The sequence below is a fragment of the Phasianus colchicus genome, chromosome 10 (genome assembly GCF_987193195.1).
Source record: "Phasianus colchicus chromosome 10, bPhaCol1.hap1.1, whole genome shotgun sequence".
In the NCBI taxonomy this organism is placed as follows: Eukaryota; Metazoa; Chordata; class Aves; order Galliformes; family Phasianidae; genus Phasianus; species Phasianus colchicus.
In genome coordinates this window covers 14,506,057-14,533,914 of record NC_143445.1, presented here as the reverse complement: position 1 = coordinate 14,533,914, position 27,858 = coordinate 14,506,057, and the positions used below count along the sequence as shown (strand labels likewise).

Genomic DNA, 27,858 nt, shown 5'->3' with positions numbered 1-27,858 from the left:
TGAATGGGTGGCTGTACATGCCTGAGCAGGGTTACATGTGCTGAAATTGAAAACCATACATAAATGCTTTGCTGGACCCTTAGTGAATGGCATAGTTGTCTGTAAGCATTGAAAATATGTGAATTGTTTGCAGTGTATGGCCAGGGGTAGTTTGAAAATAACCTATCCATTGTAGTGCTTCTGACTATTGACCTTCACAGATCATCAGTTGTATTCTTCTTTTTCATGCATTTCTCCCAGAATCACAACCTGCAGACTTTGTGGGTCTGTGTTAGCCCCTGCTGAAGCTTATCAATAAAATATCAAAAGGATTTTTATCCTCCCCCCCCGTAATAAAGTTTCTTAATCTCCATTTCTTCCCCTCCTTTCTCTCCAAGAGGTCTGTTCCACACAGCTTGTGGAATTCTGGCTGCTTGTTCATATCTGGAAGAAAAACAAATTTCAAAATGTTGGAATTTCTCAGAGATCAGAAATTCCTTTTTCCAGATAGTTCTACATGAAAGGGTGCCAGTGATTTCTGTGGCACTTAGATTGCCTGTATAAGATTGTCAGGCAGGTACAACGCCTGTATGGAGGAGGATGCGGCTGTACAGCATCACATCCACCACCTTATCACGAGGTACAGCACCCCTCTGCCTCATAAGTGGTAGCTGGGATTTCTTGTGCCCTCCACTTTGTTCCTTTGTTAAATCTGTTCCAGAATAATAGCTCCTTTGCTGAGTCAGTTTAATATTTCCATCTGTAAAGGTAGTGGATATCTTCACTAGAAATGGGATTCTCGGAAGTTCCTAAGGGAGTCAGCTGTCAGCTCTCAGTACATTTCAGTGGGACATTTTGACCTCAGCCCGCTGCTAAAGGGGAATTTTGAGTTGTGCCAAATACCATTATTCCTTTAGATGACACTTTTTCCTCAACATAAAAGGAGAAAAAATAATGGAAGTAGGGAAGAGTCTGGTAGGAAAGGAATGAAAATAGTCCCAATATCTCCTTTTACCCAGTCTCTGAAGCTAGTGTTTCTTCCTTCACTGTGTCATTTTTGCAGCGTGAAATGGTCCACTCTCCATAGAATCATAGAATCACTCAGGTTGGAAAAGACCTTACAGACCCTCAGGTCCAACCATGAAACTCCAGACTCTTTCTGTTACATTTTTTGGGAGAGCAGAACAATAATAAATTTAACTGACTTGCAATAGAAGCAGGGGTAAGTGGGGACAGGAAGTTCAGTTTCTATGGGATAAATAAGGAGAATATAAATCATTCCAAAAGAAATGTGCAGGGCAGAGCACAGAGGTGTGAGAGTGATCTTAAAGGAGTTTTGCTCCTCTTCTGCTGCATCCTTTCAATGCCAGTTGTAGCCACTTATGCTTAGTTTTTGAGTGTAGGATTGACAGAGGTCTTTATTTTCCAACGTGTGCACCTCCAGTAGTCATTTCCACCAGTATGGGGACAGTTTCACTGATTTTTTTTTTTGTTTCACTGCTTTTTATTTTCTATCATAGAGGACAGTCAAGGCTTACACTTACACAGATAAGAAATGTATTGGAGCACATTTTTAAGCACTTTGTTCCACAAATGACAGTAAATTGCCCTTTCTTTGTTGGGAAACAGTAGTTAAGGGAGACATAACTCACTTGTTTACAGCACTCTTAATCCTCTGACAAAGTCAGCCTTAAAATGTTCTCACAGAAGTTGAGTAGACAGGAAGGAAAGATAAAATACTGAGCAGTGGACAAAAAAAAAATAATCAGTGTCAGTATGTCTGAAGGGACAACAGCAGGTACCACAAGGTTCAGTATTAAAATGTAAACTAATTTCTTGAAAAACTGGAAAATTAGGAAGCTTTGTAGGTGTAGCTTTGTTTTATCTGGGTTATTTGTGACTGGGGAAAACTGTGACTAATCTCAGAGGGGTCTCATTTCAGGGACAAGGCCCTGGAGTAATAAGGTGATGCAATGAATAGGTAGCAGAAATAACTGGGGAAGATTTAGTTAGAAGAAAAAAAGGAATTCCTCATTTTTGCATAGGTGGTTCCTAACGATGTATCAACATGCGCAGGATCTTTGTTGGGCAATGTTGTTCTGTTGATCCCTTAAGTTGCTCAATAATAAGCTCAGAAGACCATTGGGATATTTTGCTTTTTTGTCCTGCCTCAGTGCGTGTGACTCCTGCTTGCAGACGCCAGGACCTGGGTGATATGCTCTCATTACACCTGGGATTTCAGTCCCTCAGTCAGATTGTGTGACCAAGGTGCTAATCCAGATGCTATTCTCCTTTCTGCTCAGCATCAATGGCCCTGTTGGGCATTAAAGAAGAGCAGGCACCAGCAGTGTGATAATTCCCAGGCCAAAGATGTGAGGATAAAAGGAGGTTCCTTAGGGAAACTAAAGGAAAATAAACATTTTGACCTTTATAAATGGTCAAAGACCTTTGTCAGATCCTTCATCCACTTTGCAGCAGTGGATGAAGGATCTTTCCAGTAGGAAAAGAGAATCCGTCCCCCACAGCAGAAATTTCCATGAGCAACTTTACAGGAAAGAGAAAAGAAGGCAAAACAAACAAACAAACAAGAAAATGAGCCAAATTCTTGTAGAGAGAAGCTGATAAGGGATGGAATGAAGGTATGTGCCTTTCAGAGCCTCAGTGAAAGGAACAGAAGAGATTATCAGGAAGACCTTTCAGATGGCTACCTGGCAGGATAAACTATGTTCATGCCTCTCACCAAGCTGGCTGTGTGTGCTTGGAATTGGTCTGCTTCAAAGCCATCTCTGAGTACTGTATGTTTTACAGGCAGAGCTTTCACAGATAGCAGTCCACCTGGTTGTTTCTAGCTCTCTATCCTAGTGTGGATTAGCAGTGGAAAATACCACTGGTGTAAGACAGAAGCTGCTTTATATGGCTGAATTCAGGCTTCAGCCTGCTTTTAATCAGAACTAGCTCCCTGGGTTTCAGTGTTGTTTTTGTTTTTTTTTTTTCTAATTGACACTAGTATAAGGAGGAGAACATCAAGTGATAAAAATCTCTTCCAGTAAGTAATCCTGGATCTGTCTTTGCCATTAAAGTCTCTCTTCACAGCAGGGTCTTAAGAAAGTTCAAGGAATGCGTGTCTGTAGATTCAGGAACAGGCACAACAAGTCTAAGTGCCTTCCTGAACCAGTGCCTTAAAATAACTCCACCAATGGCCATTTGTGCAGTGACATTTTGGAAATGTGCACCGCCTTATTAGAAAACTTGACTGTGAATACCAGGCAATCTACTGCGGTTCCTGGGATGTCAGCCCAGAATCCTAGCAGCCTTCCCATCCCAGCACAACTCAGAAAGGCAGTTTTTAAATTAAAATCTTCATGTAAAATAATAGATGCTGCAAGATGGGAAGCCTCGTAAATTGAAAAATGTCAGTTGGTTTTGCAGAGGCAAATGAGAGGTTGTTTATTTATTTTCACCTCATAAACATTTCAGAAGGGATTCTAGGACTTTGTTAAACTGCTGCAATATTGGAATCTTCCAAGTTTATTTATACATACCTAGTAAGCTCCCAGAAGTAGCGGGAGTGCTTGGTTTCAGCAGCCCCACAAGTGGTGACTGCATACTTTTGTTGTACTAGATTAGCATTCTGATAGACAAACCTGGGTAGAACAAGCACATTAGGAGCAGACATTTGTTCTCTGTGGAATTCCACCAGTCCACTCTTTGGTCCAGGTTCACTTGTCCAAAGCAGGTGTATAGTTAACTGACCCTGTGTGTGCTTCTGTTTTCTGTTTGGAAATATTGGCTTGAATTCAGCCTCCATCCTACCAACAGCTCACCTGCTGCACATGGTGTAGCATCAAGTTTGGAATTTGCAGAGGACTCAGCGTAAGGCAGGATCCCACCCTGACATGTGGTTCAGCTCCAGTCTGGGTTATTGGCCAAATTCTCAGCTGCTGGAAAATTGAGTTGATTCAAAGTCATTGTGAAAATCCTCATGGCTCTGTGCAGTGATTTATTTCCACTTGATGTCAGGATATTTGTGCTCACTTGCCCCACTGGAAACTTGCTTAAGCTAATGGAGTATGGAGGTGTTTCCTTTAATCTCAGCTGGTTTCAGAGCGCTCCAGTTCTCCTGGACCACGGCTTCATTTAGGTTGCACCAAACTAAATGCTACTGAGGACAGAGAAGCTGTCACAACATTTTAACACTGTGAGATAATTACTTATTTTTCTTACTTATCCACTCCCCTTTGCTAATGTTTCCTTGTGTATTCTTTACCCTGCCTCAGCACAGCGGGTCTGGCTAATATTTCTGACCCACATCCTCCTCTGAAGTCAGTCTGAGTGTCAGCAGGGCTGGCAGTGGTGCCCAGGATACCCCTGCTGACCATCCCCCCAGTTGTATTTTTGAGCTAATATCAGTGGTAAAGCTTTCATCTAGTGAAATTCAGCACGTGCCAACAGAGTCAGCAGTTCTGGGTCAGTGACAGGGAGATGAGTGTCATGGGCTAAAGCCACAGTGCACAAGGTTTTTGCCTGGGTGTTAAGGGATGTGTTCTTGACAGACACTAGGCAAGGTTAACCATCTGGACAACATCTCCTGTATCTGTGGGTGTTTTCTGTTCCATTATTCTCGTTAAGCCATACACCTCCCTCATCTGGAATATCTCCATTGATTTCATTGAGTTTCTCTGGATTTTCAGCAGCACTAAAGAGCATTTAGTTTGTTGCTTGTAATGCAGATGCTACCTCATCACTGCAAGGACTGTGGCAAATGGGCCAAATGGGACAAAGTTGAAGTCTGCAAAAATATCCTCTATTGGGAACTTTGGGGACAAATTTTGAAGTCCTAATTATTATCTGTGCAAATCAGACCTAATCAGGATGTAAGCCGTCCAGGAAATGTGTCATAAAATGGGTATGCAAAATGAATATGAATTCCATTTCACCGGGGCTAAGGGGAAGTATGGCATGGCAAGAAGAAAGAAGGATAATGCAGAGAACAGGTGTAAGGATATAGCTGTGTGGGGAAAAAAAAGGAAAAGAACACAACCCTGCAGAGATTAATGCTATCTGTGGATCTTGCTGGCAGTGTTCTGGTGAATCAGTTGTTGCTACTACAACCATCTGTAGAATGCAAGAAGGATGAATCACAGCTCGTGGTTTCCAAAAAAGCAGTTAGGACAATTCCCTTCGTTCCCAGCTCTTTGGAGGTCAGTACCTAAAGGAGTTCTTGTCGTCTGCTGTGGGAAGGGAAGGAGCAAGTGACCTGCACCTTGTCCCCTGAGAACTCTCATAGGCAGAATGCTTTTTGTGTGCTCCAGAAAGCTGCTGTCACCGCCTGGGTGCCACCACACCAGGTGGCTTTTCCTAGGAACATGCATCTGTCTTGCCAGTGCTGTAACCCATGTCAGCCACTTAGAGAGTTAATGTCCATCCTTCTGTTGCACTGAGGCTGTACATTGCTGGGCAAGAAGTGTTCTCCCTGCCCTTCCTCTGGGAGGTGTGTGCTCTTCTCCTGCAGCGGGAGGGGAAGGGTATGTGTTAATAGTCTGTATGTAGAAGGGTGACTTTTCCTGGCAGCACTTTTAGCTTCGCTTCCAGAATGTGTACAGTTATCGTTTATGCTCCTTTAAATTCTTTCCTTTTCTCAGAAGAGGTTGGTGCACAGAAAGAGAATTTGGATTATCAGGCTGCTGGCACCAGCCTGCATTTTCCATTGTATGGGCTTGGAATAAAAGTTTGGTATTGTGCCTCTCTTGATTTGTTTACCTTTTCCCTTTCTCTCTTCCTGCTGCCCACATTAAGTTGTTGGATTCCTCTTTTAATGATAAATATTTTAAAATGAAGCAAGGCATTAAGTCATTTCTACAATTTCTTTGAAAACATTAGAATTGCACATTTGATCTCCTGACACATGAAGAGCCCAGGGAAATGACCAAGAGCAAGACACATCTCTGATCACCAGAGATCCACCACATCTGGGTCCTTACTACTAGAAGAAAAAAAATTGAAAATGTCAGTTCTGATCCTTCTTGATCCAAGAGCAAAGGGACCATGATACTGATGGAGAAGACAGTGTTTGCTGTTCAGGTTTTCTGTACTCTTCTAAACAGAATGGGGCTCAAACAGGAGAGGACAGGAGATCTCTGGATTAACCTGGCTTGTAGAGCTTTACACAAGGATGCTTTTCAACTTCTCAGAACTTGAACATCTGTGGTTTTGAATATCAGTGCTCCTGGCTTACATGTGTGAGACAAGTACATTAACTTGAAGTCCTGCAGTGTGCATTCAGACTAGCCCCAAACTATGGAGAACAGAAATCATCACTGATTTATAGCCTACTGATGGGTTCCTGGGAAATGAGAAATCCTCACCTTACCTTGTTATGAACCATTGTTAGTGTAGTGAAAAAGGCCACGTTGGTTTCTGGGAGATTGGCCTGGTGAGTTCTGTCCATGCAAGGCTGTCTGACATAAAGTGTAATGTATTGCTGCTGGCAGCTGCTAGCAGAGTGGAGAGCAAATGTGTTCCCTGCACACCCACACTGAGCCCAGGGCTTGAGACTGGGGAGGTAGAGGATAAACTTTCCTATGCTACGACCACAGACGCCTGTGATAGGATGATATATGGTTGTGGTTCCCAGGAACCAGTCCTGTTTCAGAGCAAGCCATGGAGATAATACTGCTGATACTGCTGTTTGGCTCTAGAAGAGATATTAATGTAAAATAGAGTAATTTAGAAGTGACTGTCTTTCCCCAGCTAGCTGTCATGGCAGTGAAAACCACATAGCAGAGCTAGTCCCTGAGCCAAGGTTATATACAAAACACTTTTAACTCATGGAAACCAGTTTGCATATATTTGGATTATTTGGGTGTAAGAAAAGTCACTTTACAAATCATTGTCTGCTATAGGAATGGGAATTGTCATAGACTCAATATAAAAGCACTATATTTTTTTTTTTCAGTGTATCAAGTCATGTGACAAATTAGAGGGATACCAAATAACATAATTTCAACACAGTCAAACAGTTTGTGCTCCGCTTGCATGGTGATTATGATCTCAGTTTACACAGATCTTTGCACTCCTGTGGTGCTTTAATAACATCACTTTAAAACCCTGACATTTTGGTAACATGAGGAGTGGTGAACACTCACCGCACCTCCAGTCATCAGTCACTGTCAGCTCCAGGCTGAGGTTTCTCTGCTTTCTAACGGAGTGTGCTGAGCCTGAACTCCTTTTCTGGCACTGAGGATTTGACAGAGCCCCCCAGAAACAACCCAGGAAGTATCTGGTTGGTGTGCCCAGCTGTCTGAAGCCCCAGAGCCTGTGCAAATAACACACTGTTCATTAACCCTGGCTATTACCCCAGTGTAATGTGCAGGTTACATTGCATTATTTGTATAGCAATAGAACAAGGGATCTGCTAGAGCTGGAGGGGAGTGAAAGAAAAAAAAAAAACAAAAATAAGAAGACAGCCATTGGTTTGCAAAACTTGCAGTATCAGGTAGAAGAAGGGATGAAAGAAGGACAGGGATTCTTTTGTGTGATAAGTGCCTCAGGAGGGTCTGATTTTTCACTCCATTCACTCAAGGAAGCCAGGCTTTGATTTTGGTCATACTTGTGAGCACAGATAGCTCCACTGACTGCAGCATAATGCCAGCACTCTGTTATCAGGGCTTTTGACTCCAGAGTGGTTACTCTGCTTGTAACCTGACTGGATAGAAACTAATCCTGTGTATGGGATGGGAAGGTGGGGACTGGCTGGCAGCTGACTGTATTTTCCACTTATTGACTCTCTGCTTGATCTACTGACAACCATATTTATCTCTCAGTGAAGTGGTCACTCCCTGCTCCTGACAGCATTGGGCGTCTCCAAGCATTTTGGAGGAGCAGGGCTTACATCAATAGCATTACTGTGCATGCAGCAATGTCTGTGTGCAAGCAGTGCCATACAGCTCAGCAGCCAGGCATTCCCATTGAGCTGTGGAGCCATGGCATCACACCACCAAGGGCATGGGTTTTTCCCTGTTGGATGAGTAGGGCTGAGAGTGTACACTCAGTTCCTTTTCAGTGGCAACCTTAGCAGCCCACCTATTCTTTGTGCTTAGAATTCTCCTTGTGTTATTTACAGTATGCAAAGCCCTGAAAACCTCACAATATCTTTTTTTTTTTTTTTGATCCCAGTGACCACTGGGCTTTGCTGTGGGAAGGCTGTGCCACAGGCAGTACAGATGTTTCAGGCCCATGAAAGATCTGCTTGTGACTCAGCACCCGAATTACTTTGACAATGATGCATGTGATATGATGCAGTAGTAGAATCTAGTCACTGGGGTTGTGTGTTTGGTGGCAACGTGCTTGATTTGGGACTGCAAGATTGGGCTCAGAGTGCTTAGTCAGTATTATCTGCTTCTTTTCATTCCTCTGGTTGGTTGGTTTTAAATATATTTTGGATGCCTAATAATTCCAATAAGAAATTTCTAAAAGAACATCAGAAAAGCCATCCACAGTATTTAAATCGCTATGTTAATGCGACTGAGCTCATGTGGCTAAGAGATTGCAAATCACTTTCAGATGCTGTCAGCGGCTTTTTCAGTGCTTGTCCATGTCCTCCCGTGACCATTGCTTGGAGAGCCATGCACACACTCGAAGGATTTGCTTTGAGCGGAGGGCTCAAATATCAAAGTGGAAAAAAAGCATTCAAACCTAAAAGCTGACCATAAAGCCCAGCACATCATTTTCAGAAGCAGAACATTATTGTTACTCTGCTGACAAACTTCTTTTTGAGGGCAGCAGCACGGTCCAGCACCATTTGAGATTCGTCTTGAAGCCGCACGTAACCAAAATAAATATATGGTTACATAAGAAACTATGTTGCGTTCTTGCTCTTGGGTTCCAAGTCTAATTATAAAGTAAGCACGACTTCAGTGTGCTTGCACTTACAGAGCTAAAGGACCAATCCCCTCCCATGTGCAAGCCAGTCAGTTCACACCTGGGATTGAGCGACTGACCAGGTGGTGGGGAGGTGGTTTTGTCCTTTCTGATGAGGACTGTGTGTGAGAGGTGGGGGGTCTCTGTGGGACGGACATGAGGACAGGTAGAGAGAGGCACTGAGCTCAGTGCTCCAGGGAAACGCTGCTTTTCAAAGAGAGCAGTGTGTGGTTTTGGGGCATAGACCAGCTTGGTGTGAGTAACCGAAGCACATGCGAATCAGTGATGATTTATATAGCTTCATTTGTATGCCAGCAGCAATACCTATAGTAATAGTGGCTTAATGCAGGCTACAAGCCTGCTTTCAGCTGTGTATGCCTAGGGGAAGAGTTATGTTTAGGAGCTGTGACAAACCTGTGCTTTTAGAGCTAGGCTTTGAAATTTGGCAGGGGATAATTGTACTTTTTTGCCCCTGAAAGTGTAGAGAAAATATATGAATCACTGCTTATTCCCAAAGCACTTGGACACCAGAACTTTACATGGGAGAGAAAAACTCAAAAGGGATTTAATTTGCTTCAGAGATGAGATACTCATGAAAATTCTCATGGAAGACAAACGTAGGCCTGCAGAGGGGAAGGATCTGGCTGTGTGGCTGACACAGTGCAGGGTAGGATGGAGAAGCACACAGCAAGAATAAGCAGGCAGTTTTAGGACCCTGAGTTTTCTGAAGTTGGCAATCCCTCTGCTTTAATCAGGCACAAATTGTTCAGTTCCATGCAGAAGGGACTGGATAATGTTTGCTGTCCTGTACTCTGTATGAGAATAAAATAAGTTCTTCCTCTTCCTGGCTAGGCTAGAGTATAGCAGCAGCAGAGGGAAAAGGGTGATAAGATCCAAGGGCATTTTCTTCATCATTTATGTACTGAAGAGGACTTTACAGCCCCTGGCTATATGATACTATACACTGCTCAGTATTCTGTCTCATTTGTAGACATTAAGTGTACATAGCAGAATAATATGTGTGTGTGTGTGTGTGTAAGCTCCTAAAGAAAGAAAATAAAAGTAAAGAAAATAATTGAAGTATGCAAAGGACCTAGGCAGGATAGTGACTGCTGTAAGTCCCCTTGTAGAAATGAGTGCTGTCAAGATGAAAGGCCATACATTTACTGAGGATGGTAAGATAGTTAGCTATGAAGAACCAATAAAAGTTGTAGCTGATCCAGACAACAACAGTTTGGAAAAAAAAAAAAAGGCAAAGTATCATCAACGCTGTCTTACACCTGTGGACAGTAAGTCTCAGAAAGCTTAATCTAAGGACATCTAATCAAGGCAGAAGTGAAGGTGAGAGCAGTCCTGTGCACCAACATGATCTGAGGGCTGGAAAGCAGCTTTTAAAAAAGATCTGAGGGTTGTGGTGAATAAGTTGACTGTGAGCCAGCAGTAGTCTTGCAGCAAAGGAACCCAGAGCGCTAGAGCATGCACAGATCTGGAGTGTTGTGTTCCCCCATATGAGGGGGATGTGAGCATACTGGAAAGACCACAGAGATAATTATGGGGTTGGATGATCTGGTAGATGAGGAGAGGGTAAGAGAGCTGGCACTGTATAGCAGGGGTGATCTTATCAATGCATATAAACACCTGATGGGGGAGTATAGAAGACAGTGCCAGACTCTTTCCGGAGGTACTCAGCAAACATACAAAAGACAACAGGCACAAACTGGATGAATATAGGAAATTACACTTAAAACAACAACAACAAAAAAAACACACACTTATTTTTCTTTTTTACTAGGATGTTGGTTGAACAGTGAATCCTCTCCTGAATAAACTTAATAGAATAAACTTTCCTGAATGCCAGAGCAATGATTACAATGAAATGGTTACTGTGATCCTGGACATCTGTTCTTTTTTGGTGAAATATTGCCAACAGAAATATATGTTCAGGTATGGGACTTCACGTGCACAGATGGTCTGTGCATGTGTGGATACCTGGAGAATCTCTACACAGGGAGGCAAGCCAGAGCTTCCGGCCAGCCTGCCAGAAAAAAAGAAAAAGAAAAGTAAAAAATTGCTAAATTCCACCTAGACAGAATTTCCAGCTGGGAAAAAAAAAAAAAAAGAAAGAAAAAAAAAAAGAGGGAGGATGTGTCTGGGAAAACCTGGACATGAGCTATTTGTGCCTCCAGGATCTTGTGCTAAGTCTCGGTACAGAACAATTTCTCCTTGAATAAATACTCAGCTACTCAAACAACATCTTCACACCCCGGAAACAGTATATCCATCACTCAGCTACAACAGTGGGTTGCTTGTTACTTTTTGCTCTTTGTACTTTTCCCTTTAAAACCCTTCGACAATTTCAGACTCAGGAGAGAAAGGAGAGTGCATAGTTGTGTTTATGTATAAAGATTTGCTACTTTTGTGAAGTCAGTTCAGTTGTGCCACTGGTTTACTTTATGCACATTGCTCGAGAAAAATAAGCTGTAATGAGAATCTGGTCTGAGATTTATTTTCACTGCTTCTTATGACATCTATGGCATATAGCTGTCTATGTGTTTCACTGCTCCCCACGGAGCTATGACAATATGCTACAAGTTGGGTGACCTCCCAGGCAAGAGAGTGCAGGAGTAATCGAGAAGCTGATGGTCAGCACTCAGTGATTTGTTCCTGTAAAGGTACGTGGATCCACCCTAATCAGCAATTATCTTCCTCCATACTGAAGTGCTTGGTCCATCGCTCACAGAAAACCCAAATAGCAGTAACCAGAACTGCAGCTACCTCTAGAGGGCGATGATGGACTGATTAATGTTTGTGCTGTAATTGAAAATGATTACTGGCTTATCCTGGATTAATCCAGTTGCGATGCTGCAGCCGTTTAGCAAATTATAGCTTCACCGCAGAAAGCTGCAGTGAGTCTGGCAAAAAAATGTCTCTGTCCAGTTGAAATGATAGAGGAAATGCAGCCAAGAAGTATAGCAGAGTTTGGCCAGAACATTAGGATGGATTTACAAACTGTTGTGAGATCTTTAATTATCAGTAATACCAGAAGCTTTCATTTCTAGAACAGCGTTTGCTCGTGAGGTTCCTTGCAGGAACCAAACCATAAGGACATTTAAACCAGAGTAAAACAGGGAAGGAAATAAAATCAGTCCTCAATTGCTCTGAACTTCTAGGATCATTTTAATAGCTCGTTCTGGTTAGCCTCCAGCACAGAATGGTCCCACTGTGCAAGATGTACCAGCAATGAGAACATAGTACCTTATTAACATCATTTGGCACCGATTGCTACTTGGGAGAAGCAGGTGCCCAGCCCCAGCTTTGGCATGTCTGCATCTTCTTCTGCCTGCATGCCAGGTAAGAAATGACTGTTTATATTTCCTGTTGCAAGCAGTCCTTGTGTGGCCTTGCCCAGCTTCCAGATGCCCTATATGTTTAAAGAACATCACTCACCTTCCCCTTTTCCAACTAAGACCATCATCATTTTGCTACTTAGCTACTTTCTCTAATTCTTCTGTATCCTTTCTCCTCCATCTTATTTCTCATCTCTGGACAGAAAATTGTTGAGTTGTGTAAAAAAAAAACAAGTGTGAAGTCAGGACAGAATTTCAAGACAGAAGTATTTTTTCTTCTTGTGAGCATGTCTTTGAATTTAACCCGCTGCTGTGCATTGCCAGGTTTGTGATGAGCTCTGAGCTGAAGTACGTGCCCTGGAGCCAGGATGCACTTCCAGTGCACCATGCCACAGGGGTTCATGGGTCAAAGGGTTTATTTCAGTGACAAGTGACATCAGCAAGCACAGAATCACTCCTTTTCCCTCTTCCTTAGTGCAGAAAGATGGGCTGCTCTCTTTGTGTCATCTTTATATTTAGCATTGACTCCACACACCATGGCTACAGGGGGTGGAAACTCAATCTACTGACTTGCATTTTTATCTTGCCAGTTTGAATTAGTGCCAGGCTGGTGATGGCTCAGAAAGTTTATCATTTGTGTAGTAGTTTGAGGCTTCTTTGCATGGCTTTTTTGTCCTGTCGACCACTTTGTCCATAGCAAAAAAAGCCCCATCACTCTTCCTAACCATCTTGGGCCATGAGCCAGTGGTATATGCGTGAAAGATAAAATGTATTTTTCATTTCCAAATGCATCCTTCTGCATCATAGCATGACTGTTACAAAAGAAGCATGCATTTCAATTGCTGTCCTTGTTTGGGATTTTTGCTTCATTTTGCCAGTACTTTTCATGGATGCTTAGTTGTCATGACCCAGAGCCTGTCGCAAGCACTTAATTCTAGCACAAATGACCTCTTAAAAGTATATGTAGAGACTGCTTGTAGGAAGTCTAGCATTCCTGAAAACGTGACTAGCTTGATTTTTATATGCTACCTTTACTTTGTGGGTTTTACTTCTCAAACCCATTAGCTGCAAGGATTCATCTTCAAAGGAAGAAACATAACCAAAGCTACTTGGGTAGCTTACAGATTTCAGAATAACTGTTTTAAGATAGTTTTTCCTTTGAAATAAGATACATACCTTTAATTGGAAAGCTTGCATGTACATTGTTAATATAGATTCTCTTTCCCATAGTTTTATTTTGATGAATCATCTGCTCTCAGGCTCTGTATATCTACATGAAAGCAGGTGGGAATCATCTTGCCTTTTGAAAATTCCTGTTATGTATTAACTGAGAATACATCATAGCTGTTTTAGAATGTTTCTCCTTCTCTCATCAAGCTATGAACAACAAAGGTGATCTTGGATATTCTCCCCAAACAAGAAATGCTGGGTGTTTGGTTAATCCCATGGAATGTTATTCAACTTTAAGACTGGTCATAATTCAGCCAATTTTATCAGAATAGTTGATTGTTTCAGGAAATAAAGATAGACTGAAGACATCAAAAACAGGAATATCTCAGTTGTTTAAATGGAGCCACATGAATCAGTACTGGCTGAGGCTGAGCACCTAGCTTGTGAAGATCAGTTCTAAGGAAAAGCACTTGTACTTTTCATTTGAAAATAAAAGGAATATTTGATTATTTCTTAGGTTTTTGGGACAAACCTGTCAAAACTGGATAAAAAAATCCATTTTTCTAACTTCAGTGTTGTTCCTATTTCCCAGACTAAAACCAGAATTACATTTCTAATACAAGACTGTACTTCTAATAACAAATGCATCATTCCCTGAAATAGTCTCGACAATCCATGTAGCAAGTCCCATGCTTTTGCTTCATGGAAATTCAATAAAAAATTAGTAAGGACAAATCTGCCGCTTTGGCCATAACACCTTCTAGATCCAGCACTATTTGTGTTGATCTATCAATGACAGATATGTGACCTTATGTGAGTAACCTGTGACCGATGAGAGGATGACATGACTTGGAGAGGCTGGAGGATAGGGTGCCCGTGAGACACTAAGGGCACTTCTGCAACTTAGACCAGCATGGTCTAACATTACTGGCACATGTTTTAGTGGGAGAAGGAAAAGTTTAAAGGCGCAATACAGCAAAACCAGCAAGCGTATGTCACCATATTTGCATATCATTGCTTTAAAGACAAGGACTGACAAACCCAAATATAGTTCCCATTGGCAAGGCTGATGAAAGCAAGGGCAAGATTGCACAACACTTATATAAGTGAACCCTTACTAACGCCAGTTCCTGAGTTAAATAAGACCTCGTCTATTGAAGAAAGTAGGAAATTTTTGAGTCTTTTCAGTTGATTTGCCTTCCCTCCTCCAATTTATTTTTGTTTTCTTCTTAGAGAAAATCTCATTTTGTTTGTTCACTTGAATTTAAGATCATAAAATTCCTACCAAACTCCTGGTTGCCCTAACTTAGCTGAGTGTGTTGGAAGTATAATTAAACCTCAGCAGAGTTGAGGACATCTGTTCCTTGGGCACTCTGCCAGCTAAGTAACCACCATACACATTTTTCATTATCTGGGAAGCTTCTTTATCAGCTTTCTCCAGAAGGTGTCTAAAAGATATCTGTAAGTTGTTGCTAAATCGAAGTCACTTGCGACTTGATGACTGTTAACTCTCTATACTTTCTTTTTCCCCCTAGAAAAAAAAAAGAAACAAATGGTGTGGGCTGGTAATGTGTCCTTTTCTGAGGTCATCAGCAGCCTATGAAGATGGGTGATCACTCACATCTGAATCTCTTTCACCTCCTGGTCAGAGCTGGTGGTAGTTATGTGTATCAGCATCCATTTCAGAAATCTTTTAGACTATGTGCTTTTGAAGGACGAGAAGGGCGATCAATTCATGTTGAATTAGAGAAAGTGTATATTGCTTACCAAAAAGAAAGAGCCGCAACCTCATGGTAGCTTGAAGTAGTAAAAAAGTAATTGGAGCTTTGTTACCAGATTATCAATCAGCAGAGAGCCTGAAAGAAAATCTTAATACCTGATCTTGGATGTCTCATCCTATTGGAGTCAAAACAATTGGCAACATGGCTGCATTTCTCCTCCTGCTCTTTCCTGAGCCCAGTGTTCTCCTGCCTTGTGAGGCACTGAGCCTCAGCCATCCTCCAGGTTTCCCCTGAGCAACCTGATCTAAAATCAGATCTGGAAGTTGGTGGCTCTGCCTGTGACAGGGAGTTTGGAACTTGATGATCCTTGGAGTCCCTTCCCACCCAAGCCATTCTGTAATTCTATGATATGTTGTGAAATACTGAAATGCATAAGTTGCAGGCATTCAGTGGTCTGTTCTCAGCTTACTCATGTTGGCACAGCCTGTGTCTCTTATCAGCCCTACCCATACTAAACAGAACAGAGCCCTGTAGAGATCTAACTTAAAGACCTTGAGATGGAACCTGTAAAATCTCCCTCAGAAGTAAATGCTGGCAAGTGCTGCCTTGTGTCTGTCCAACATGAGAAAGAGAAGAAAGAAGCTGAGTGGATAGGACTGCAGTTGCTGCTTGGCAAAACGTCACAGTCGTATATATAGCAAAAGTTACTAATTATAACTTGTTATTACACCACAGTTATCTTTTTCCTGAGATCCTGCCTCTGTGTTTTATGCAGATCAATCAAGTACTGCCATGTTTTTAGGCTTCAAGCATCTCAATGTAGGTAGCTGTGTAAAACTGAGACAGGTCCAGTTCTTTCCCAGTGGCATTTTGGGCTGTTTCATCAGTTTGGTGTTTCTGTCTGTGCTTACGATTCTGCTGCAGTTCTAGTAACCACAGGGACCCATTTAGATTTCTCTGGTGGCTGTTATTGTTTTGTTATACCCCACAATGGAAAACAGTCCCAACCTACATGCTCCAGCATGGCATGGATGCTCCCATGGCTGTGCATATTTTGTAGCACTTGACTCACCCATACTCAAAGATCTGCGTGTTCTGAGAAATGCTGTAAAAATAATTCCTTTGTCTTCTGGGGCTGTAATTTGTATTGTGTTCGTGATCTAAACAAGATTCTCTTTCTGTGTTTACTTTTTCCTTTTTTTTTTTTTTTTCTTTTCCCCTTAATGCCTCTGTTAGAGTGTGGTGGAAACATTCTCTGCAATGAACAATCCTGATTTGGCACTTTATTTCAGCTCTGCAAAATTCTGCTGCCATCTTTGTCTGGAAAAATGAGCTGTGTTTAAACAAAACAAAAAAAAAAAAAAAAAAAGATTAACCTTTTGTCTTTTTCTAATCACTTCAATCAAGACAGATGATGAAATCAAAGGTGTAGCTCCCTGGCTGGTATTTTTTCCCATGTAATGCAAAGCAACATTTGAAATTTCCTTTTACTCTCTGTTGGTTGTAGCAAGTGCTTTTAGAAAGTCAGAGTCAAACTATTTTAAAAGTACTGTGCCTACCTGTTGAGAGAATAAAGTCATTATGAACAAACTGCTAAGGAGTCTGCACAGACTGCTGGAATTGTAGTCTCCCAAATTAGTCCATAATTTCTATGTACATTACTTAAGAAATGAGATAGACTCATTCCTAGTGTACAGGCAAAGAAGAAAATAAAAAGTCCTCTGCTGCTGCCTGGGGAGGACTCTTCCATAGCTCACACAACAGTGATTTCAGTAACTGAAATAATGTGTCTGAAAGACTTAAGTTCTCGTAAGTTGCTTTACAAAAGCACACTTCTTTTCTACTGCTTATCTCATTGGTCTGGTAAACACACTACTTAATTTCTTCCTAAAGTAGATACTCTCTCTATAAAGTTATTTCTGTTGTGCCCAGAGAATACAGTTAAAATATATATATATTTAAAGTCATTAGGTTTCTCTACTGCAGTTTGTAGAAAGGAGGGGTTAGAGGAATGGTGATGCTGCGGAAAATACTGCCACTTTCATGGCTGTCTCATACTCTGAAAGAAGGAGAAAAAAAAAACACACAACAGAAGTCGAGACCTTTAATTATAACCTAATCATCTTCATCAGAGCAATAAATATAACAAATGTGAGGCAAGTATGTGTGTGAGAATGCAAGACAGAGAAAGGTTTAGGGCAAGGATCAGTGGAAAATCTTTAGAAATGATGTAAGAGAAAGCAAAGGCAGGGATTGGAGTTTGTAGCCTACAGCAGAGACTATAAAAACTCTGAAAGAAAGCTGAACATTAGGGATAAGTTAGGGAGAAGAACATAGCAGGATCATTAAGGTTGGGATTGCTTGTAACCAATGCAAGGTAAGATGAGTGAGGACAGAGAGGTTTGGGATATTTTCTGTGTCTCTGTGCTCTGTTTACTTCTCTACTTTCTTCCTTTCTTTGCTTTCTTCTTTTTACTTTTTCTCCTATTTTTTCATACTAACAGGCATGCACAAAGTACACACGTGCCCATGTCAAATGGGAAAAGTGCAGCTTCTTTTTCCAGTTTGAGATTAGGGTAACAAGATGCCTATCACCTAGTATTTTTGGTACTAGAACCGAACTAATAATATCCTGTGGAAACTTATTTCTTTCAGTTAATCAGCCAATATTTAAACAAGATGTGTCAGTGCGTTTTACAACACTGACTAGTTGCTTTCATGCTTTCGCAGTGCTTCTGCAGCAAACTGCTGTCTGGTTTTATTGTTGTGGATTTGCTTGTGTATGTTATTGTCAAATACATATTACTTCTTAAAATATACTGAAAAGCTATGGCAGAATAATTCCTTTGCATTAGTGTATATGATACACAGTAGATAAGTTAGCAGCGTGCAGTATGTTGCAAAATACAATATATACAATTGATTTAGGGAAGTATTTTTTCTTTAATTTATGAATCTGCCAAAAGGTTTTTGTTATGTCCTGTATGAGATAAAGGATCCAGATTCTGTCACATTTTTGCAGTAACAGAATAATCCTGCAAAAACATTCCTACACTAACAGAGTAGTTATCATTATCCAGTGATCTGATTACTTCAGCTTCGTACCACTGTAAGTGAAGTCAGACTCTGATTCAGTGATAGTCATTGTAATTTCTCCATTCTGGGTTCAAAACTATTTCACCACTTCTTTTTGCCTCCCAGACCGGAGTCATGCAAGTAAATACATGTGAATAATCTTAAGTTTAGATGTCCAGAGGCTACTGTGAAGTTCAGATCCCACTAATTTTTGAAGCACAAGAACATGCTGTCTTTAGTTTTCCTTACTTGGCTTTTCAGTCTGGAATGACTGTCCTCGTAGGAGGAGTGCAGAGCTGAGGAACTGTGAGGACTGTTTTGTGCCCCTGCCCATTGATTCACTTAGGAAGCCAGGAACAGATTATTATGCTTACCGGTCTCTGCTCACCTGTATCCAGACTGCAGCTTAGCCTGCTTTCCTTGTGAAACACTTCAAGCATCCTGAGGAGTAGAAGGCAAGCAAATAAACAAAACAACAGTGTAAATGATGGGAAAGCTGCAAAACCAGGTATTTTTTGGTATTTATGAACACCTGCTGCTTTCAACAGGCTGGGGCTTGGTTTTCACTTTTTGAATGAATGACAGGAGTGCCTCTCTGGGCTTTTTAAGGTGTACATTTAAAAATTTGAACCATATGAGAGTTGTAAGAACTCTCTTGATGGATCCTGCCAAAACTGCAAGCGGTTGCAGCTTCCCCTTTCTTATTGGTCAACCCAAAGAAACAGATTAATCTCTAATTTCCCTTTGCAATTCATCTTCATCAAGTAATTGAATTTTCTTCTTCTTATGTTAATACCCTTGATCAGAACATTTAAAAGCTTTTATCCAGTAAATCAGTGTCAGGGTTTGATTCCCTTGTTAGCAAATTCCATTGCCATTCTTGTCTCTTAAGAGATTATCTCAAAGGCACATCTTGAAGGATATTATTACTGGCCTTGAAGTGGCCTATGTCTTTGTATTGATAATATATTCTGATAGTATGCTCTTCATACCAGGTATAAAGAACTTCCATTTATCACTCCAAAGCCATTAGGAAAATAATGCTTTTTCCAAAAGTAGAAAAACAATGCATTTCTCAATTTTTATTGATACAGTGCTTATTTTTATTTTGAATGCTGGTAATGACACTCCAACAACAAAGTTTTTAGTTCTCATGTTAAAGATGAAGGAAGAAAACTAAATGTGAAGTTACTGGAAGCACTAGGAAAAGTTGGTGAGTTCAGTCAGTAAATATATAAATGATTTAGGGCTGAGAGTTTGTTGGCAATGAAGAATAATCTAATAATGTTTTGTTTTCCATTGTGCATACCAAGAATACTCACTCAGCCATCTCACTTAGGAAAGGTGGAAATAGACTCTTCTCATTAACAGATGTTTTCTTATAATTCACAGTGTCCTTCTTATCTGATAGTCTCTGGACTCCTAGATGTGTTCTGTCACTTTTTTTGTGCCTCCTGCTTCCTGGTCTCCTACTTTCATGGTCTTGAAATGAGCTGGTAGTTTTTAATTGCTAAATGTGCTGCTAGAAATGGAAATGTAGTCAGTTTTGCAAGATGTCCAACTTGTCTCCTTCCCACCCATTCCAAGGAAATTTGTCCCTGTTTGTTCCACTGGGTTTCATTCTCTTTTTGCAAACAAGGAGATGAGGACCACAACTGACTTTTTCCACCAGTGTTTTTCCACCTGTGTCAGTTAAATTCTTCCTGACATCAGGGCAGTATTCATTTTGCAGCACAAGCATTTGTTCACTTTCCATACTCTGCATGGAATCCAGGGTGCCACATCTTCAGCCTTTCTTCTTCTGCGTGGTGTGATTCATGTGCTGTCCCATACACTGAGCCTTCTGTGGGCAGGGACCCAGTCACCTCGGAAAGGTGACAAAACAGCTGTTTATGTGAGCATCCACCACAGCATCTGCTTTTCCCAGAAGAACAGCTGTCAGTAGGTGCATCTGCATTTTTGATAGAAACTTCAGTAGAATGAAGGCTGGGGTAACTTGTGATGGTATGAAAACTCTGGTAGTTTGGGCCCAACACTGCAAATTGTATCATTAAGATGGAAATAATTCTTAAAACAAAGGCTTTGAGAAATGATGACTGATCCCAAATGCCTTCTTGAGAAATCTTTGTAGAATTTCAGTTTCAGGAAGTGGAGCATCCTTGTCCCCAAAATATTGTCAGACCAAATGTTTTGTTTGGGGCACAGGTATACCCAGATACCTTCTAAGAATCACTAATCTTAAACCTCTTGCACAGGTTCAGGAATTTTAAATTCTCTGTGTTCGCATCAGATGAAATCTGCCTGTAACTATTTATCTACATAGTTGGGAAATTGAGAATAGAGGGAGATTTACATTGTAGAAGTTGACAAGTGTCTGTGCTATGTATCTAATAAATTGTATAGAGTTGCTTAAAAATCTAAACCTACTGCAGGAAACACATTATCAATAACATGATGAGCCTGACACTGACTGCCTACTTTTCATTTTGCCCCAAAGTTCCATGTCCCATGCCTCAATGTCTTGCTTCAGTATCTTTTTAGAAAGCAGTATGTAAGAAGTGCTCTACATTTCATCTGTGGGATGAGAACAAAAACATCACTCTAACCTATCTTTGGACTCTGCTATTTTTCAGAGGGTGGGATATATTTTGATTTTTCTCACTTTTCTTTGATATTCACATGACTAGAAAATTATGCTTGAGATAAACACTGTCCCTTAGCAGTTTCTGGAAGTGCTAGGATTGCTGCTATGCACATATTTTTGGCTTTGTGGTAATGAAAATGCTCAGAGGATCCATCATACAGCTTTTAAAAGTAGGGCAAATTGGTTTCAGCAGGAGCAGGCTTATTCTCAGAGCTTCACAGAGGCTGTTAATAAGTTGTTCTTATGGCAAGATACTCACCATCATAATTTTATTTATAAGGTAGATTGCCATGAGGTGTCCGGTCCGAGGCTGATGAGACCGGTCTTAAGACTTGATGATGATGGAACCTGCATAGCATCAGAGACCTTCACAGCTATTGGGTGGTGAAGGTTTCCCAATACCATCCCAGTGCTCACACTGGAAAACAACTATAGTTCTAATGAGTCCTACTGCCAGTTCTCCTGTGCCCAGGGGACAGTTGAGGCTTGGCTTTGTGGGTATATACAGCACAAAACCTCACATGTGCTGGGCTCAGCCACATCATGCTCCTTGCAAGAGCAAGGTCCTCATTTGCAGGTGAGCTTGGATGTGTCCTATGTTGGTGCTGTGACAGCAAGCAGAGCATAGTCATCAATATGTGGTGGCAGCTGAAGTGAAAGATTACAGTGCAAGGCATGATGTCTTGCCTCGGCTCTCTTGCTAACAAGCCAGCAAGAAAAATAAAGCTCCTGTGATTTATTCTTGCAGGATAATCTCTGCAGTAATGTGAAATATGATAGTTCAAATGGGTAAGAACAATGACAGCTGTTATTGTTTTTGACAGGCAATGGGTTTGGAGCTTGGTGACAAATTGCACGCTGTCTGGGCTTTGTTCAACCCACTTATCTTCAGGATGTCATTTTATTTTTTATTTTTTATTTTTGGAGGGGGTGGTGTCTTTTTTTTTTTTTTTTTTTTGTTAAAGAAAAACATCTTTTAAGTCTTTGGTTTGAGGTTGGAGACATAGAGTTTCTTTTTGGTAAAGAATTTTGCTTTTTTGTGATCTTGGAAAAAGGCTTTACACAGATTCCTTTAAAAAAAAAAAAAGGCTTGAAGGTTTATCCTGCTTTGATAAGGTAAAATAATGTTCTCTCTTTTATCTTTAATTATATTTTAATTGGACCTGCAACAAAGATACTTATTTGTATAAGGAATTTGAGTTTTGACACATTTCAAGCTAAAGCATCGTTATCACTAAAGCACATAAATATGTCTGAATTTCAGACTTGCATTTAGTGAAGGTTAAACCTTATTTTATGTCAGATAAACCAGGCCAGACCCTGAAATACTAAAGACATAGAATAACACCCCAATCCCATGATGTGTCTGTGAAAAACTGGTGGAAAAGATGGAAGAGAATGAGGCTGAATTGCTCCTTTTTCTTACCATGGTCACACTGCTACATGGCAACCCAGCACAACTGGACTTTATTGGACTTAGTTTTGCTCCCTTTTAAACCAGTGATATCGCTTCTCAGCTACTGATTTCCATTGGAGCTAAAGCCAAGTTTCAAGTCCTTACAATTTCCTCTGCTTCTAATTTCACTGGCGTCGAGTTCTGACCAGTTAATCAAATGTCTTTTGTGTTGCAGGTGCCTTAATGTTTATTTTGATTAGTGTACTAGTTGCTATTTTTAGCTCTTTGGTCCTTGGGATGAATGAATACCAGCACAGACTTTAAACCATGATAAACATGTGTTTTTAACCTTGCCATTTATTTTTATGTCTCTGTATCCAAATAATCAGGATGTGGTTACCTGTGAAGGTAGTAGACTACTACTTAGAATTTCAATGCACACCCACGTACAAAAATATACATTGTAGAGGGCCAGAGCTTTAAAAACACCAAGCCAAACCCTTGTCTGGCTTTAATGGCTTTTCATATCAAACTAAAGGATGGTGTTACCACCTGGTTTGCTGCTTTGGCTTTGTCCTTTGATTCCAGTAAGCTTAGTCTGCTCACTGGAGAGCTTTGCTCTGTACAGATTAACCAGCTGCTTTCTTCCTGGCTGCAACAACCCCTCATGAACAGTATAAAGAAGACACGTGTAATGGGCTAATCAGGTAACAGAAGCACACACAAAACTTACTAGAAAGAAAAACAAGCAAGAAACAGAGCTTTGAGAAAAAGCATAAATGTTATATCTTGTTAAAACTGGATTCCAAGGACTTTTGTAGCTTCTCTCTTTTGTAGCGTGGGAAAAAAAGTAGAAAGCCAAATACTTTTTACCATGTGTTCTCTGAATGAGCTTATGAGAGATTTGCTAAGCAAATGATAAAACAAACGCTGTATATCATAGAAATGCATTCATACATCCTTTCTTTTCTTGCTTTTGCCAAGAGAAGGGTCAGCAAAGAGCAGTAGAAGCAGACTTGAATTCTTCTCTGGGGCTGAACCTGGTAACAAACTACTCAGCAAATTAGCAGGTACCTTTGGCTCTAGAGGCCTTAGTCTAGCTCTTATTAACATCAGCTGAAAGATTCCCACCTGGTCACATTGGAGGCATGTCAAGTTTTAAATGCTAGATCCAGTCAAGGACTGAAACAACGTTAGCCTAAATCCACAGCTGAAGAAATGCCCACATCTTCCTGATTCTGCCAAAATTTGAACCTTTTCACCTTACCTTGATGCACTGCAGGCATCAAAATGCTGCTGGGGAGATCTGTGATTTCTGTAACAGCTTTAGGAAGCTGTCCTGACTTTGGAGTGGCTCGTGGCCACCTCTGCTTACCAATTCACCTGGTTCTAACACAAGTTTGCATTCATTACTCCCTCCACTGTAAGGATGGCACAATTGTGCAGAAAGGAATTAAAAGCTTTTCAGGGTCCTGACAAAGCAGAAATCTGATTTTGTACCCACCAATGAAGGATGCTCAGTGCTATCTGGTAACTGATTTTTATGCAGTGGCCTTGTAAAGTAAAATATATAACAACTATGGGAAAGACTTTTCCTTTCACTTCTTAACGGTCTTTTGAGCAAGGCGTTCTCTTCTTGTCTCTTCACTGCCAATCTGTATAAATTTTCATGACTGTTTGCTACCTGCTCTCTCTGTCTCTGGGAGCATGGCTATGGAGTCGTTGTTTGGGAACTGCTGAATCATGGCCTGAACTTCTGATTGATCACCTGAGGTGAGCAATGAGTCAGCCACAGGAGCACAGGTGAAGGCAATTCACCTGTGCTGCTGGAAGGGGTGGAGCCTGGCTGCACCTCCCCCAGACCCATTTAAGAGCTGACTACCAGTGGGGGAGGTTCTCTTCTGGAGATCTCTCCTTTGGAGTTTTACATCAAGCCGAGGATATGGGTGAGCATTCTATCTATTCTCTTTTGGTATAATAAACTGCTTAGCCAAACTCTCTTGTATTTTTCATAATTATAACATCTGTATATTCATTGATTATACAGCCATGAACTGTTCTCTGTTGCAGATGCTGCAGTTCCAGCTTGTTGTAGTCCACCTGGCCCTTGTCATCACCCTGCTGCAGTGGCATTCTAGCTCGGTGCTCCTTACAGAGGCAGCTCCAGAGGTAGGTCCTTGTTTCTGCTCACTGTCACGTAATGCTACTCTTTGTAGGCTGCTCCTGGCTGCTGTGTGTGCAAGACACTGTGATATCCAAGTGGTACTGAAAGGGGAATGGTGTGTATTGATTCTACAAGGGACAAAGCAGGAGCAGGACGACTTCCCCAGCAAAAAAAGCAATGTAAACTGCGTGGCTCTCAGAGGACAGACCAAATGAAGCCACACCCTGATTCATGCAGATTCTCCTAAAACACTGTAGGATTGCCATGTGTTGAAACATTTTCCAATGACTTCAGAGAGAGAACTCCTAGCAGGGAGAAATGGGATGGTGGGAGGGGGTAATAACCTGACGCTGAAAGGAAAGTTTCCCTCGCTCTTAAAAGACAAATAATAATGTGAATTGGAGCCTCAAGGAGAGCTTTGATAGAACACTCACTGCATAGAACTTAAATGAAGCACAAGAGCCAGGAGAGGGAAGGGGCAGAGAAACTTGCCTAATTTGGCAAAGGAAAACACAGTGGACACAAAGGGAGAGCTCCTAGCTAGAGTTTCTAGCTTCATCCAGTAGGATAAGCAGGGATTGCATATGAAAACGCTTCTAGTCCACTCTCTTTTAAGTCATCTTGACCTAAAATGGGTGTGGCAGCAAAGATGTTTGTGTAATGGTTGCATGTCATAAAAATCCAAGGTCTAAAAGTTTAACTGGAATAGCACTGTTTGGCTGTATGGTGTTTTATAGATCAGTTTAGGAGTTAGATGCATACTGACAAATAACTCTCTTTCTTGCTCTCTGTCTTCAAGTGAGCATGCTTTGATTATACAAAATAATACTGGTTATAGAAAATAGGGCTTGGAGGAATCTATTCCCTGTACCCGCTGCTATTCTTATGCCACAGAGACCTGATATCTCGTCTCTGTCAATGACAAATGTTTGTGAAATGGATGTAAGAGCAGAACATCTTCAGAGACTTCCTGATCCAGTTTCTGCACTGAATCAGATTCTTGTAGCTGCTGGTGGAGCTGCAACTTTACTTTTTACGATTTCATAATACCCTTTCAAAGATTAAATGAGTAGAACCACGCTTAGTACTCAAGAGCAGAGGATATATTTTTGCCATCCAGTTTCAAGCATTACTGCAGATATTTATTGCCACTAACTGTTAGGGTGAGGTAGTTCGTGGTGGTGGTGGTGTTTTTAAGGTACAATTCTGTTTCAGACCTTTATGAAAGTTTTATAACCCTGAAAAGGAGCAGAAATGTCCATTTAACAGCACTTGCAACTGAAAGAAGGAACAATCAGAGGGCAATGTGAGAACCTTTGTGAAAGTATTGTTGCATCATGACTGTTGTGGTCATCTTGCTCCTCCTTGTATAAAGGTCAGAGTTTTATACACTCCATCTCTGGTTATTCCACTCATCAACAGTAGGAAGTGCCACCACCACAACTATGGCGTGGGCCACTACTGCTATCCACAAGCATATTACATCACATTACTCCTTTGATTAGAATGTGCCTGAAATAATTTTTCCTCAGCAACAAACTAACATTGCTGTTTTCTTTCTTTGGAGCCTTCTGCTGATCTGGACATGGCAACGCATCGTACTGCCAGCGAGGAGAAGTCAGCCTCCAGCCTGGAAGCCAAAATGCTCCTTCTTGATGAGCTGGTGTCTCTGGAGAATGAGGTGACTGAGACAAAGAAGAAAAGAAGTTTTCCAGGATTTGGTTCCCCAATTGACAGAATTTCTGTGACATCTGTGGATGCTAAAGGCAAACAGAGGTAAAGGACTGGGCCCTACTAGTGATAAAGGTGGGAGAAAGCTGTTGGTATGTTGTCCTGGATGCAAATGATATAGCTTTAGCCACTGACAATTTTACTGCAGTTGTGAGGTACGTTTCATCAGGGTATCAGAAACTCTTCAGAGATCATTCTGGCTGCATGATATATAGTTCTTCAGCTGTGATGGATAATATACACAGTAGTTCATTTATCTTTAAAGTGTCATCTGATAACAAAGAACATTCAAGGACATGCATATTTGCTCACAACAACAGAAAGAAATGTACTAAAAAATTCAATTTAAAGCTACTTTTTTGGACCTGAAATTAAAACTGATGTATGCCTGAAGCTCAAAAGCAAATGAGGCAGAGGTGAAGAGAAGTTTTGCTGGTGTGCATCTGGAATGTTAAGATGAAGAACATGGTCAGTCAGGATACAGAATGGTCCTCCAAGGAGAGAAGTTTCAAGATCTTGGTCAACTTATGACAAGCCAGGCTTTAATCAGTGCAGCAATACACCATTACCTCCACAGTGCAAGTTAGGAGATGAGTGTGTTTTTAACTGAGGGCTGAAGAACGGTTGGTACAGGTGGTGAAAGTCAGCATGTCTGGGGCAAAGCAGAGCTGAATTGTCTTGCTCCCTCCTTCTGCTAACTGACTTCTGCTGGATGGAATCCACAGTGCTGTAACATATTTAATAACATGCTTAAAGATTAATCTGGAAATGGGAAGTACTCCCAAGAGCCAGTCAATATAACATTTTTTTTTGTCGTGCTTTTCTTCTCTTGTTTCTTGAGTACTTCTTGTCATTTTTCTACTTATTCGTCTAGTCCGATAGTAGAATTTTTTGAATATAACTAAAAATGGTAAAGTATAAAAGTTTTGAGGTCCTTAAGAAGAACTATTTATCTGTGTATCACTTTGAGAGAACAAAATCAGTTTTGTTTACTCTTTGGCACGTGGCTGGCAAGAGACTCTGGAATTTTTAATTTTTTATATATATATTATTGTTAAGAAAGGGCGCTTTGAATGGAAAACATCACTTTGACCTTAGTAAGTGCTGAAATTGGTACAGTCTCGTTTGGAAGGCAGAAAGGGAGCAGCAGACGAGACTAAATGGATTGTCCTGCTATGGCTACAGATGGCCACCAGAGGGGAAGCTCAGCCACGGAACCTCTCTCAGGCTGCTCAACCTTTCTCATCGATGTGATTTTACAATTTTACTGTTTAACTACAGACCACGGCGATACTGGAACCAGTGCATATGCAGAATGCATCTCTTGTAAACCAGCCTGTGTAGTTAAAGGGGGGCTATAAGAGGGAGGGAGACAGACTCTTTAGCAGGGTCTGTTGTGATAGAACAAGGTTTTCCTACTAAGAGGGGAGATTCAGATTGGGTGTGAGGAAAAAGGGGTTTGTTTTACACCGAGGGTGGTGAGGCACTGCACAGGTTGCCCAGAGAGGTGATGGTACCCCATGCCTGGAGACACCCAAGGTCAGGTTGGATGGGGTTCTGAGCACCTGATGGAGCCGTGGATGTCCCTGTTCAGTGGAGTTGGACCAGATGTCTTTTAAGGGGTCCCTCCTGACTCAAATGGTTCTATGCCTCTTTTTATCAGATCAGGCTCAGTATGACTTCAGCAGCCCCGGTCCCACTTGCATCAGCTT

At 41.2% G+C, this 27,858-nt stretch overlaps 1 protein-coding gene across 10 annotated transcripts in view; it reads left to right on the top strand.

Annotated features, from left to right (window-relative positions):
- The window catches only part of OSTN (osteocrin), an 84,007-nt gene that overhangs the window by 54,546 nt on the left and 1,603 nt on the right, over positions 1 to 27,858 (top strand). For 8 of the 10 annotated variants that reach the window (XM_031603410.2, XM_031603407.2, XM_031603409.2 and 5 more), the window contains 2 exons: positions 24,322 to 24,420; positions 25,983 to 26,191. In XM_031603410.2, the coding sequence (XP_031459270.2) occupies positions 24,322 to 24,420; positions 25,983 to 26,191 (308 nt within the window). Of the gene's footprint in view, positions 1 to 17,477; positions 17,514 to 24,124; positions 24,198 to 24,321; positions 24,421 to 25,982; positions 26,192 to 27,858 lie in introns of those variants that run through there. The other 2 variants (XM_090147392.1, XM_031603408.2) reach the window with 2 other exon arrangements.